This window comes from Anolis carolinensis, chromosome 5, assembly GCF_035594765.1.
Source record: "Anolis carolinensis isolate JA03-04 chromosome 5, rAnoCar3.1.pri, whole genome shotgun sequence".
NCBI classification, from domain to species: Eukaryota; Metazoa; Chordata; class Lepidosauria; order Squamata; family Dactyloidae; genus Anolis; species Anolis carolinensis.
In genome coordinates, this window is record NC_085845.1 from 14,000,547 (window position 1) to 14,016,071 (window position 15,525).

The 15,525-nt window shown below is 40.6% G+C and overlaps 1 protein-coding gene and 1 non-coding gene across 3 annotated transcripts in view; one reads left to right on the forward strand and one right to left on the reverse strand.

The window, feature by feature from the left end:
• anxa3 (annexin A3) overlaps positions 1-15,525 on the forward strand; it is a 28,037-nt gene that overhangs the window by 288 nt on the left and 12,224 nt on the right. For both annotated transcript variants that reach the window (XM_003221824.4, XM_008112134.3), the window contains exons 2-7: positions 2,191-2,228; positions 9,183-9,270; positions 10,151-10,245; positions 11,130-11,243; positions 11,716-11,806; positions 13,460-13,539. In XM_003221824.4, the coding sequence (XP_003221872.2) occupies positions 2,205-2,228; positions 9,183-9,270; positions 10,151-10,245; positions 11,130-11,243; positions 11,716-11,806; positions 13,460-13,539 (492 nt within the window). In that variant the 5' untranslated portion in view covers positions 2,191-2,204. The remainder of the gene's footprint in view (positions 1-2,190; positions 2,229-9,182; positions 9,271-10,150; positions 10,246-11,129; positions 11,244-11,715; positions 11,807-13,459; positions 13,540-15,525) is intronic.
• LOC134299820 (U6 spliceosomal RNA) lies at positions 7,632-7,733 on the reverse strand. The gene has a single exon (XR_010007061.1). It is a non-coding gene; the product is annotated as a U6 spliceosomal RNA (small nuclear RNA).

Sequence of the window (15,525 nt, forward strand, 5' to 3'; positions counted from 1 at the left end):
CAGAAATCGGATCTTTTTTTTTCTCCCCTGAACCTCTTTGGCTGCCTCTACACTGTAGATTTAATGCAGATTTGTTCCGCTTTGACTGCCCTTGTTCAATGCTATGGAATCCTAGGCGTGGCAGTCTAGGGAGGAACTTCCCTTTGGCAGAGAAGGCTGATGAGTGAGGCCATTCAATGCTAATCAAGGTGGCCAATGGCAGTATTCACACTTGCCTCCAACAGACAAGAGTTCTTTTCCCACTCTGGACATTATTCCACAGATATATAAACCTCACTTGCCTAGTTTCCAACAGACCTCACAACCTCTGAGGATGCCTACCATAGATGTGGGCGAAACGTCAGGAGAGAATGCTTCTGGAACATGGCCAGACAGCCTGGAAAACTCACTGAAACCCAAAACTGAGAAGCTTGTCCCAACTTCCAACTCGCCCCAAAAGCAAGGAATGGACTCTCAATGTTCAGTGGAAATAAACCTTTGGATGTGTAGTGGTATGGTGCATCGATTCTGTAAAATTAATGGAATTTGACACAACTTTATCTGCTATGGTTCAATGCAGTGGAAACCTGGGAGTTGCAGTTTGGTGAGGCACCAGAGCTCTTAGCGGTAAAGATTAGACCATGGCAAATGACATCTCCCAGGATTACATAAAACTGAGCCGTGGAACTTAAAAGTGGTGCCAAAGCTCACTCATTTCGTACTTTTAGCTCCATAAATCAGCCTGCCTTATATAGGTAAAGGTTTCCCCTGACGTTAAGTCCAGTCATGTCTGACTCTGGGGGTTGGTGCTCATCTCCATTTCTAAGCCGAAGAGCCGGCGTTGTCCGTAGACACCTCCAAGGTCATGTGGACGGCATGACTGCATGGAGTTCCATTACCTTCCCGCCGGAGCAGTACCTATTGATCTACTCATATTTGCATGTTTTTGAACTGCTAGGTTGGCAGGAGCTGGGGCTAACTCATTCCGCTTCCTGGATTTGAACCTGGGACCTTTTGGTCCACAAGTTCAGCAGCTCATCGCTTTAACACACTGTGCCACAAGGGGCCCCTGCCTTATATATATAAACTCACATTTAAAGAGCTGTGGTGCCTGTACCTTCACATATCTAGTTGGGCCTTTTTTCAACAAGAGTCCTGTGTCTGCTGAGGCCTTCCTTGGGTTTCTGTTTCCATTACTTCAGGATGGGTGTGGACTTTTTTCTCCCAAGCAAAACACACAGCCCCAAACTGCAATGTTTTAAAACTTGGCTCGCTTGTGCCAAACAAACACCCATTTTTAGGTTCTGAGTCAAGATTCCTTTCCGGCCTTGCATATTTAGGCTGAGAGTTTCCAGGGGGTTGCATTCTTCAGAGAGAATGGCTGGAAGAAGTAACAATTAGGTGGACAGGTTCCCTCTGTTTCTCGTTTCCCAAAGCCTTTTGCTAAAGCTGGCATGACAAGTTTATGCCAAACACAGGCTGCTTGATAACTTTGAAGGGGAGAGAAGAATTTGGAGAGGAGAAGCAGAGGTTAGCTGCTCAGTTGTGAGTGATTGCATGATCCATGTTCTCTATGCACAAGCAAGTTGGTGTGAAGTCAGAAATACTCATTGGTAGCCAACAGAACATTTTGCCTGAATTCAGGGCAATGTGCATGCAGTATTTTCAGGATCTGAAAACACATTTTGAAAGAGTTTACAATAGCTGCGTTTGGGAAGAAATATTCTTCCTGATCATCTAACTAGCATTATCACTCATGGTGGCTCAGTTGTTTAAGTAAGTTTCCTGAACAATTAGATTTATGGATTCTACAATAATTAAGGGGGCCCCCAGTGACACAGCGTGTTAAAGCGCTGAGTTGCTGAACTTGCAGACCAAAACGTCGCAGGTTCGAATCCGGGGAGCAGAGTGTTAGCCCTAGCTTCTGCCATCCTAACAGTTAGAAAACATGCAAATGTGGATAGATCAATAGGTACCGCTCCGGAGGAAAGGTAATGGCGCTCCATGCAGTCATGCCGGCCACATGACCTTGGAGGTGTCTACGGACAAGGCCGGCTCTTCGGCTTAGAAATGGAGATGAGCACCAACCCCCAGAGTCGGACACAACTGGATATAATGTTGGAAAAACCTTTACCTTTACCTAACTTTACAATAATTAATTGCACCTAGTATTTCATTTTAACTTATTTATTTGTCTGGATTTTTTTTCAGAGTTTTGCTGAGAAATGGCAACTATGGCTTCTGTTTGGGTGAGTAATGTCATGGGAATGCATGTACAATTGGTCACTGGCAGTGTGCGTAGTGAAGGCTTTTATTGAGGTAGAATTTAACATGCCTTTGGGGCAAACACTGCAGCTTTCCCTGTCAAGTGCCAAGGATATGTGCTTACCTGAAACTGAGGCTGTATCTATACTGTGAAATCAGTGTAGTTTGACATCACTTTAAGTAGCATCACTCAATGCTATGGAATTCTGTGTGGTGCGGTTGGAGAGAAGGAAGGCAGGAAATGCTTGGAGAAGCTGGCTAGGTTCCTTCTCCTCTTCTTTCTTTGCAACCCAACATTGAGCTAAAGTAGTGGTTCTCAACCTGTGGTTCCCCAGATGTTTTGGCCTTCAACTCCCAGAAATCCTAAAAGCTGGTAAACTAGCTGGGATTTCTGGGAGTTGTAGGCCAAAACATCTGGGGACCCACAGGTTGAGAACTACTAAGCTAAAGGGACCCACAATTTAGGAAGCTCTGGTGTAGATGAATCCTTTACCTATACGCAGGTTTTCTACAAAAGCTGCATCTGTACTGGAATGGATTCCACTTTAACTCAATGCTATAGAATCCTGGGAGCTGTAGTTTTAAAATGTCTTTATCCTTTTCTGCCATCGAGTGCGAATACCTTGCCAGACTACACCTCCCAGGATTCCATAGCAATGAACCATGGCAGTTAAAGAGGTTTTAAACTGCATTAATTTGACCCAAAGTCTCATTTGCCAGCAATGCCTAGCTGCTATTTGCCATCAACAAAAAGTCTGGGGAACTTTCAAGATTAATAAATGCATCATGGCATCAGTTTTTATGAACTAGAGTTCATTTCATCAGGAATGGGATCATATCCTAAGCTGGTGTGAAGAGTTCCAGGGATAAGGAGCTGGAAACTGAATTTAGTGAAAGAAGTATAAAGAGATAGCTACATCAAAGTGTCATTTATGCAAAATTAGTTTATCAACAATTCAGAAAACCGTTTCAATGATAAGACAAGCAGCTTGGTGTTGATAAGCTGATTTCAGCTTTCAGCTAAACTTTTTTGTGTCTGTCAGGAGCGACTTGAGAAACTGCAAGTTGCTTCTGGTATGAGAAAATCAGTCATCTGAAAGTACGTTGCCCAGGGGATGCCTGGATGTTTGATCTTTTTACCATCCTTGTGGGAGGTTTCTCTCATGTCCCCGTATGGAGCTGGAGCTGACAGTGGGAGCTCATCCATGCACTCCCTTGGTTGGATTCGAACTGGCTACCTTCAAATCAGCAGTCTGCTGGCACAAGGGTTTAACCCATTGTGCCACTGGGGGCTCTTGATTCAGGCATAATGTGGTAGAGTTGAACTTCTTGACGGATTATTATTTATGTAATTGGAGTGATGGGGATATAAAGAGAGAAGTTACCGAGAGAAGGTGATAGCATTAGAAAGGCAAACCCCCTCTGAGCAAATCTTTCCAATAAATCCCCATGATAGGGCTGCCATTAAGTCGGAAACAACTTGAAAGGTACATATCAACAATTGGTATGAATATTTTGTAATGACTTCTTTTCCTCCCTTTGAATGTGTTAGCCACGTCTCAGCAGAGAGTAATATTTGGATTAAAATGTTAGACAACTGGAGGTGGTTTTTGAAAAAAAAGGGTGACAACTCTATTACTCATCCCTTTATTAAGTCACATACTCATTCATATTTATGTAGTTTTTATCCCACTTTCTAGGCTTTAACAAGAGTGTTGGCATTATCTTGCCAATGAGTCACTTCCTATCCCACAAGGGAGAAAGAAATCCATATTAATTGTGTAGCTGGCAAACTGGCATTTTTTTAGGGAATAGAGAATAAAGCTCTTGAAACACCCAGAGTAGGTTATGTCTTTCAGCTCATTTTCAGGGAAATTCTTAATGGCAGTATTTCAGAGGTACATAGGGAAGAGACCCCCAAAGGCCATCTAGTCCAACCCTCTTCTGCGCTGCGGAAACACACAATCAAAGTATTCCCAACAGATAGTTATCCAGTCTTTGCTTTAAAACCTCTAGAGAAGGAGACTCCACCAGACTCTGAAACAGCCCATTCCTCTGTTCAATCGCTCTTTCCATGATGTTCTTCCTAGTGTTTATTTGGACTTTGGTTTGAAAAGACATTCTGTGTCTTAGTCCTTGGAGCAGCTGAAAACAGGCTTGCTCCATCTACAATATGACATCTTTTCAAACATTTAAATGGTGCCGTGGGACCCAAGCAATGGCAGCGTCATGACAACTTCTGACGCCAAGTCTGATCAAGTTGTACAGGCTGTACAAGGAAACAGTCTTTGTAAAGATCCCTATCTGTAGAGAAAAAGAGAAATGACCAGAAAAAAACCTGTCCAGCTCTTCATAATCCAAGAGGAAGATGTTTGTCTTTGCAACTACGACCTGTTGCATTTTAGCTTCACATTTGCATACAGTACATGCAACGGGGCTAAGAGTCTTTGAGCTGCCTTTCAAGGGTGTGAAGTTTTGAGACAGACATTGCATTGGGACTAGTGGGTTTTATTGGGTTCCTTGTCTACTTGACATCTGCTTGGCCAGTATGTGCCTATATAAGATGATATTACAAAGAAGGCAACTTCCAAAGACTGCTAGTGCCTCTCCAAACTACAGAGCCCAGGATTCCATTGCATTTAGCTACACTGAATTCATTCTACCACGTAGATGTACTCCTGGACTCAGGGATGTAGCTGTGAGCTGGAGGGAAATGCTCCTCTAAATAGGAATTTTGTGCTCCTTCTGAACTTTTCCTTCAGTTCCGAAATTTCTAGAATTGCAGTAACCGGTACTTAAAATAAAGCCAGTCCTCCACATTCACTAGAGCTAGAAACACTGAACCTCCATGAATGTGGAAAAACTGCAAATTACGCCCCCCGCCCTGAACACACACACATCCACCCACCCACATACTGTTTTATTTATCTGAGAGAACATCTCTAAGAATCTCTTAAGTCCTTTGGTGCAGAATCTGAATAATCAAAAAGCAAACCCACAAATATGGAGGACCAGCTTAGACAAGAAAAAAGGCAGACAACGTTACCAAGGGAATGTAAATGCAGCAAATACCAGAGGTGAAGTGTGAATAAGTTTCAATGTCTTTGCAATGCTAGAAATTTGAGGAATGAAGAAAAATTACATCTAGAAAGGTGTAATTCATATGAGGTGGGACAATGTCGTAATTTCAGTATCTACCCACCCATCTGAGAGCTACCCTTTGCCTGGATTTCCAGGGCTGAGACAGTTTACACCACTGAAGAAACAGGAAGCAGATGGTGGAAACTGTAGCTCATGTCTTCATTCAGCAAACAGTCTTCTAAAGCCAGCAAATACTTGCGGCCAGGGTCACACCCAGATGCTAAACTTCCTTGAATCACTGGCTACCTGGCTGCAAACGCTGACAAAGGGTTTATTCTAATCTTCCTGTTAGTGTGTGCATGTTTAGTTTTTACTAAGGTTTCAATTTACAAACCTATACATTCCCAACTGTCCTGATTTGGCAGAAGCTTCTCCAGTTAATTCTCTGCCATACCTCTTTTTCAGTAGCTTTTTAAAAGGTCCCAGTTTTTCTCAGCTTTTCCCACTTTGTCCTGGATCTGCAAATTGATTTCAAAGGACAAATATAGTATGCACCCTATTAACACCACAGGAGAGGAGAAAGTAAGGTGGTATCTTGCTCTTCCCAAATGGCTTAAGAAAAAGCAAAACATTATAGTCTTTCCTTGTTTGTCTGTTCTTCTCATTTGTAACTTGGGAATTTCCTGTATATCCCTTTCTGAAAGGTATGTCAGAAAGAGACAGTAAAATATTACTTTTATTCAAATCCATTTCTCCAAGTTTGACCATGAAAAGTAAGGGGATAGAGTTAATTTTCTGAACCGTGCACAATGCTGCACTCAATATGCAGGCGGCTAGGAACAATGCCAGGAATGTGCTAGCAGTGTGTTATCTTTTCTTATGGCTTACTGTGCTTTGCATTTGAGCACGCTCAGATCCCACGTTTGATGCTAGTGGAATTGTGGTATGTTAGGCCAATCCCATATTTCCTTCTAAAGAAAGTAAGCCAACATTCCTGAATGGCTGACATCATATAAGCTCCTTTTTTCCCTTTTTCTCTACACCCGAGTGACCAGTTCTTACGTCTTTATTATTATTATTATTGTTGTTGTTGTTATTATTATTATTATTATTATTATTATTATTATTATTATTATTATTACCAAATCAGACATTTCCTACATAAGGCAAGGATGCAGGTGTATGTTAGCACAGTGGTTCTCAACCTGTGGGTCCCCAGATGTTTTGGCCTACAACTACCAGAAATCCCAACCAGTTTACCAGTTGTTAGGATTTCTGGGAGTTGAAGGCCAAAACATCTGGGGACCCACAGATTGAGAACCACTGTGTTAGCAGGTTTATTTTGTGATGTTAATAAACTGCCATTTCTGTGACCATGTCAGAAATAGAAAAGTAGCTTATGCTCTTTCAGTCATGGTACATTTTCTTGATGTTTCAGAAAAAGTCATTTCAGATTTAAGAAAAAAGATCCAATTAAAAATGTTTTTAAAAGCAATACCTCATTATTGCAACTCTGGCATCAACTAATTTCATGAAGGCCAACCATCAGTGAGTTTTAAAGGGTACCAACAAATTTGGAAATAACCCCCCCCCCCCCCAAAAAAGGTATTATAGGAAAAATTGTTTGGAAAATAATTGCAAAAACGTTTTAAAATCCTTGTAAACCTGGGAGGTCCAAAGGTGCTGAACTCTTTTAAACCTGGAAGGTCCAAAAGTGCATCCCATTTGGGGGCATTTTAAGGACTTTTTTTTTTTTTTTTTACTCCTGGGGGCCATCAAGAAATAGTCTTGGGAAATTGCATGCAACCTGCTGGTCAGTTTGCTCATCTCTACTTTATAATAGCCTCCCTGGTTATGGTATTTTTACAGCTTCATATCTGGTTCCATTAATTATCCCTAAATACAGAAAAGCATTTACAATTTTCCAGCTTCAGTGCATTGCCATCCGCTTTACTAGAAGGTCAATTTAATAAGACCCTAGCTAATGAGTGAAAATGCCTGCATGAAGTGGAAATATTGGAAACAGCTGAGCATGTTCTTCAGCATTATATTCTGCATAACAATTGCGGAGACCAGTTAATCTCTCCTCTATGAAAAGCTTTTTCTGGAAACTCTTTCAAAAATACTGTTTCCTATTGTGTTGAAGATTAATTTCCCTTCATTTCTGAAAGAGCAGCCAGTTTGATTGTTTTATAATCTCAGTGCATATTTAGAGTAGCAAAAGTTATCATCCCAATGTTTTATTAAATATACAATTATACCAATGTGTTGACATGTTGCTGTTTGCTTTTTTTCATTTCTATGGTATACATGTTTTGATCTGAACAACATTACATTGTATTTTAGGGGCCATGCTAATCTTCTCTGTATCGTTCCAATTTTAGCATATGTGCTGCCGAAGCGAGCACAACATTACATTGTATTTTAAAAGGCAGACAAGTAGTAACTTTCTTTTGGAAAACCAGTAAGGGCAGCGCCATGGGAAAGGATTCAGTATTCAGAGTTATTGGTTGTTATTGTGTGCCTTCAAGTCATTTCCAATTCAAAGTAACCCTTTCATGGGATTTTCTTGGCAAAATTTGCCAAGAGAGGCTTTGCCCTTGTCTTCTTCTGAGGTTGAAAAAGTGTGATTTACCCAAGGTTGCACATTGAGTTTCCATGGCTGAGTGGAAATTCAAAGCCTGGTCTCCAGAGAGCTGCAGATTACTGTCTACACCAGGAGAAATAATCCAGAGTAGTCTGCTTAGGAGCTGTTCCGGACACATCATGGGAGTATCCCAAAGTGCCAGTGTCCTGTTACCTGGCTGGCAGAGTATTGGCATCTCTTGGAAGCTGATGTTGCATTTCACTAGCAAGAAGTCGTTCCCTGGCAATATTGCTTCTGGTGAGTTCACACCAGAATGCCCAGCCATGTGATCATCACAAGCACCAGGGCCAGTAAAACTCTATTGGGAGCTGCTTCTGGCCAGCAAAACTGCAATGGATCTGTTTGAAGTGTGGGACACTGGATCATATCCAGCCCAGTCTAGCTCTCCACACATCAAAAATCACTCAGGAATTTCCTGGAAACCGATTAACCTGCAGTTCTTGTAATAAAGTAAAAGCTGGAAGCTGGAGGACTGGCTGAAGTCATGTGAATTGCTTGTAGTGAGTTTGATGGAAGTACATTTTACTTGGGACATGTAGACATGGATTTTGCCCAGTGTTCAAATCATTATGCCATGTTGGTTCATACTACTACTGCTATAAAATAGCCCCTTTTGTGTACCCACTAGCTTAACCTCATGGGCATGAGGCAACTGATGTCTTGGTTTTAATAATTAACATGTTGTGCTGTTTTATAACTATGTCATTATATTGTGTTTTATATTTATGGATTATATGTTAATTTATGTTGTGGTTGGGTTGTTTTCTTATGTAAGCCGCCCCGAGGCCTTTCATGGAGATGGAGGCGGAGTACAAGAATAAAGTTGTTGTTGTTGTTGTTGTTGTTATGAGTACAATAGTGCATTTCCACTTGTGTTTCCCAAGAACTGTTCTCTGGGATCTGCTCTCTCTTTCTCCCTCTTATATGGTAGTAGGCAGTGTCATCCTACTGACTAGGAACCATTGGCTAGCATTGTTATCATATTAATTTGACCAATTGTTTCCAACATCTTGGACAGAAGGTCTGTCCTTGCTTGCTGCCCAAGGTCTTTTCATCTGTGCTGTGTGCAAAGAGCACCTTGTCTGCTTCTGAGTGGTAGCTCCAATCCTGTTAATTGTGCATTCTGTATGTTTCTGAAGTCTAAACCAAAAAAGAATTTGCTGCATAATATGACATTAACCATTCATTCTCTCCCACCTCTTGTTTTTAGGTTGGCAGTAGGGGAACAATTCGGGATTACTCTGGCTTTAATGCATCAAGAGATGCAGATGCAATTCGGAGAGCAATCAGAGGAATAGGTAAATATTTTCCCTTTCTCTTCTCTAGTTCAGGAAGGATTAGGACAGAGAAGTGGTTTGTGTGATCTTATTCTCACAGGTTTGTTGTGCAAGCGTGAGTTTCTACTCCTATACCTACTCCACCTTGGCTTTAGGTATAGTGAAATGCCTAAATGCCTCAGGCATTTTCTAAGGGTGATCAAATGGCAATGTAAATTGCTTGTTATTTGTTTGTAGTAGTTTTGTTTAGTTCATGTATCAAAATAACATGGTGGGGAATGTTGTGCCCAAGTATCACAAGGGGCAATATTGACATGTTTTAGGAGTCTGTGTGGGTGATTTTAGGCTCAGGAGAGAGACCATTATTTTCTAACATAAAGAAAAATCCACTCAACTCCTCTACTTAAGGTCTGGTTTACCTCCTGGTTGGGAATAAAAACCTGTATTTGTAGAAAGAAACATGACATCCAATTTAAATAATAATAATGATGAAAAATGTTTAAATGTTTATAATTGTGCATGTCTTTTGTCTATTGTTGTGTTTTATATTGCTATTGTTTTTATTTGGGCTTGGCCCCATCTAAGGCGCCCTGAGTCCCCTTTGGGGAGATAGAGACGGGGTAAAAAAATAAAGTTGTTATTATTATTATTATTATTATTATTATTATTATTATTATTATTATTATGTTTATAACAATTGAAGGGGGCTGTGTGGTTAAGTGAATGGCGGGATATAAAAATAAAGTAGTAGTAGTAGTAGTAGTTGTTGTTGTTGTTATTAATGGCTCCTAAAATCACAGTGCATGTAAACATTATCACTGGAGCATGAGATTTTTCATTCGGCAGTACAGGCAACTTTTTAATTGACAATACATATATGAGCACATTATTTTGCTTCCAGGCACAGATGAAAAAACCCTGATTGACATCATAACAGGGAGATCAAATGCTCAACGACAGCTGATTGCCAAGGAATACAAAGCAGCTGCAGGAAAGGTAGGGTTTGGCCAATAGTGCACGATGGCAAAAGGGTGCATCAGTGGCAAAGTGTCATTATAAGCATACCATCCTAGTTTCTCATGGGTTAGGTTTCATCCCATCATTGTAAAGGGAGTATTGCCTTACTTAAAGTGAAGAACAGCTAATTATTTTGCTTGCAAGTGGATAGAAACACCTAAAAATCTATTTACACCTTCATTTATTAAATGGCCTAAAAACAAAAATAATTTTAAAATGCCAAAATGTGACACCAAGGGAGCATCTACATTGTAAAATTGATGCCTGTGGCACCACTTTAATTGCTATGGTTCCATGCTATGAAATTAAGGTTTGCTGAGGCACCAGGTTTCTTTGGCAGATAAGGCTAAAGTCTTTGAAGAACTGCAGCTCCCATGACTTCATAGTATTGAACCATGGCAGTTAAAGTGGTATCAAGCTTCAGTAATTCTCAAGTGTAGATTCATCTGAAGACACTTATAGTACATAAATGCTGAAAAACAAATGGAGTACAGGTAACACAATGATACTATAGTATATATTATCAAAGCACTCTAAAATGAAACAAAGTATGCCTGTGTCTGGAAACAGTGGTCTTGGAACTCAATTTTAAGGCTCTGTACCTGGACTTTATTTCCCAGTCCTAGGCTGGACTTTTCTTCTCAAGAGCTAGTTTTCTAAGTTCAAGGAGTTTTGAACAAAGATCCGTCCAGTCATGTGAACTTCTGCACACACAAGCATCTTGGAAATAAAGCCAAAATTAAAGGAGTTGTCTTTGAGGTTATTATAGCAGTAAACGCCAGGCAACACCAATAAGTTGTTCAAGGTTTTTGGCAGCAAGAAATATTCACAGCTATCCTTCTTCCCTTTCTTTTTAAATAAAGGAACTCAAAGATGCTTTGAAGGGTGATCTGTCTGGAAATCTTGAGAGTGTAATGGTGGCTCTTGTTATGCCTCCAGCACTGTTTGATGCCAAACAGCTGAAGAAATCCATGAAAGTAAGTTTACCACGATGATGTCTCTTTTTTCTGGTAATCGCTTGCCTTCATAATTGGCATGCCATACTTCTCTGATGCTATTTTACAGAAATAAACGTTGTCATATTATATTGGGAAAACTCCCATCTTAAATGCACTTTATGATGGTCCACCATGGTTGAGCATTTAGGGAAATTTTCTTCTGTGTGGAAGGGGACATATGTGGCTCATTGGTGATGCTTTGACCACCCTGGATTAGAGTCTCAGGCTGGGAGTTGGAAGATCAATATTCAAGTCCCCATTCAGCCATGAAATTAACTTGGTTTTACCTTTGGCCAGGTAGTCAATCCAAGCCTGAACACTTATAACATTATTGCTGTGAGAATGAAATGGGGAAAGGGAACCATGTGCCAAATAGAGAAGATAGTCATTGAACACATGGGAGGAGAAATAGAAATGTAATAAATAAATCACTCTGTCCCATTCCCCCCAGGGTTCTGGAACTGATGAGCAGGCCTTGATTGAAATCCTTGCTTCCCGGACCAGCAAGCAAATGAAAGAAGTAGCCCAGGGTTATTATACAGGTAACACTAAGTTTGACTGGATAAATATGAGTCTTAGGTCCAGACTCCCTGACAGATCATATCTTCTCATATTCCTGGACCTTGAGAGCCCTTGTCTCTGTTCCCCTACTTCCTAGTAGTTGTAGCTATTTGACATAGTTTTTCAAACATAGATTAGATGCCCATCTCTCAGAGGTTTGAGGGGTGAATTTCTCCATTGATAGAAGATTGGACTGGATGATGTTCTCTGTGATTCTATATGAAGCTGCCTTTTAAAATGGAGTCATGAATGGGTTGGTTTGGCCAGTAGATCTAGTCTGACTAACAAAGCCTGTCTAAGGTTCAAATTGTAAATATATTCAACAGATGTCAATAATTTAGCCTGAGGTATTCTTTAAGCCATAGAAGACGATCAGTCTTTTCCTTTTCTTGTATGCTTGTGGATGTGACCATATGGATGGTTTCTTTAAAAGCAACTATCCACACACTCATTAGACATTCAACTAAAACCTAATTGTGATGAGACTTCACTGTAACCAATTAGGGGCAATCAGCTCGCATCCTATTTTAGTTCAGCTTCAAATGATGACCCTTGTTGCAATACTTGTAGTCCAGTTCCCTGCAACCCATCCCACATTGTTTTGAGAGGTGGTTCCATCCCTGGAAGATGAATTGGTGAGCTGTAGAGAAGCTGAGCAAGATGGATTGTGGAATTTAACACAGCCAGCCTAGTGAAGTCTCTACTTGGACTAGGTACAGCTCTTCTATAGTAGCAGAGCTCTGGCTTTGATTAATATCTATAAGATTTATGACTGTTTTCTTGGTGAGATGGAAAAGCCTGGCACTGGGAGTAGATTTAGCATCCCACTCGAGTGCATGGTATTCTGATGGGGAGTCGTGCATGCTGAGCACAGCAAATAAAAAAACCTTGAAAAACGAGCTTATTGAGTTGGACTTGCCTGGAAACCTGTCACCCTGACAGCATTGCAAATGATTGATCATTCGTTAATTGGTCAGTGACATTCACTAAAGCAGAAGTGGGCAACTGTAGAAGGGATGGAAGTTACTTTACCTCCACGTGTCCATTTTATGCAGCATTCCTGGAACAAGTTGACATGATGTCATGATACTTCTGGCTCCAGAAACCACCTTAAATATGCCTTTTTTAAAGAATGGGGAGGGGGATTTTTGAGTCCAAATTGTCATTTTTTTCTGGTGGTTTGGGTCCTTTTTTGGGGGTGTGCTTTGATCAAATAAAAATAATTTTGGATCTGAGATTCTCACGCACCACATATGGGCTCCAGGCTGTATGTTCCCCACCTCACCTTCAAAGCAACTCTGGATAAGGAATGCCTAATTAACACACACAGTATCTATAGAGCATGACTAACAAAGTTCAGAGTGTTTTGCATACATTATCCACTAGCTCGTAGTGGGGTTGTGTAGTGTGACTGTCCACCAATGGAATGATATTGTGGGCTTCACTGTTAAGAGGACCTTGTCTACAATTACAATCGACTTTTTGTGTCCTTCACAAGATTAAGGGATGGAATTAATTGACCAAGAAACTGTCATATGCATTTGCCCTTTCTGTTCATTAAGATGGCATTCCTTGCTGCTTTTGGTTTGAGCAAGTAAGGTTGACCTTCATTTTTCTTGGCTTTCTTATTTTAGTTTATAAGAAGAGTCTTGGAGATGACATCAGCTCTGACACAACGGGGGACTTCAGGAAAGCCCTGTTAACACTGGCGGATGTAAGTAGTCCTTCAACAAAGGGCTGTGTTGACCATTTGTGGCTGGATTGGGAGGCTCCTATTAACATGTCAGTGAGTTGTAGTTCAGATCTTTCCAGATTCTCTTGGACTTCAGGTCCATAATTCCTCACCATTATCTGTACTGGCAAGGGCTGATAACAGTTTCAGTCCACAGACTTACATTTGCCCATTTCAGAATGGGAAGATCTGATCTGTCTTGCAGGTGCTCTTTTCAGCAGCTAATCCTTATTTTAAGTCTAATTCAGAAGTAGACAAAAATATCAGATTTACTAGGACATTCTGGACAGTCTGAAGGGTTAGAAGGCATGATTTATTTATTTATTTTTCAAACTTATATGCTGCCACTCCCCTAGGGCTCGGAGCGGCTTACAAGAACCGGCTAAAATCAACAATTTAAAAAACATCTTAAAAACATCTTTAAAAAACATCTTAAAAAACATCCTAAAAGCACCTTTTAAAACAACAACAGAAACTTGATGATCATCAAGTTTGCAGGCAACACCAAATTGGGAGGGATAGCCAATACTCCAGAAGACAGGAGCAGAATTCAAAATGGTCTTAATAGATTAGAGAGATGGGCCAAAAACTAACAAAATGAAGTTCAACAGGATCAAATGCAAGATAACTCCATTTAGGCAGAAAAAATTAAATGCAAAGATACAGAATGGGAGGACAATGCCTGGCTCGAAAGCAGTAGGTGTGAAAAAGATCTTGGAGTCCTTATGGACAACAAGTTAAACATGAGCCAACAATGTCATGTGGTGGCTAAAAAAGCCAATGTTATTTTAGCTGCATAAATAGGAATCTAGTGACTAGATCCAAGGAAGTAATGCTAATCTGTATTCTGCCTTGGTCAGACCACCTGGAATACTGTGACAAATTCTGGGCACTACAATTTAAGTGGTATGTTTACAAGCTGGAATGTGTCCAGAGAAGGACAACTAAAATGATCAAGGATCTGGAAAACAAGCCCTATGAGGAGTGGCTTAAAGAGTTGGGTCTGTTTAGCCTGCAGGAAAGACGGCTGAGAGGAGACATGATAGCCATGCATAAATATGTGAGGGGAAGTCATAGGGAGGAGGGAGCAAGCTTGTTTTCTGTTCGCCTGGAGTCTAGGACTCAGAATAATGATTTCAAACTACAGAAAAGGAGATTCCACCTGAACATTAGGAAGAACTTCCTAGTAGTGCCAGCTGTTCAGCAGTGGAACTCTCTGCCTCAGAGTGTGGTGGAGGCTCCTTCTTTGGAGACTTTTAAGCAGAGGCTAGATGGCCATCTGTTGGGTGTTTTGAATGCAATTTTCCTGCTTCTTGGCTGGGGGTTGGACTGGAAGGCCCATGATGTCTCTTCCAACTCTACGATTCTAATCTGTAGAAGGTGGGTGTTTGACCTCCTTTTGGTAATGCAACAAAAAGTGGGTTTCCTTGTTCCTAAATTAGCCGAATAAAATAAAAGAGATCTTGAGGCAGACTGGGGGCTATTTAAAGTTTTAAAAATGATTTTTCAAAATATGTTCATTGCTACTGAAGGAGGAAGGAACACAGGTGGGAAAAGAATACAACCAGTATCCTTTCAGCCAGTGTGTTTGGCAAGCAATTGGGATATTCTGAGAACTGTCATCTAAAACTAATACATCCTTTTCCAAACTCTTCAGGGAAAAAAAGTAGTGGGAAAGATAGTGAGCTGGGAGAAAACCTTAAGGATAGTTTGCTTGTTTTTCCATTCAGGACAAAAGGGGGGAAATTTTAATTTATATCTTCTTTTAGTGGGAGAACTGGACTTGACTAACTCCATTTCATCACACAAAGGATTACTTTAGCAATGGGAGGGATGCCTAGTCTGCTTATAAATCTTATAGCACATGTCTTCCTCCATGACAAAAATTACAAAAAGTTGTAGATTCCCTTCCGTTGACTATCCCCTATCTGCATCCAAAGCAGGAGGAAGTTTTTAGCCATGAAGCAC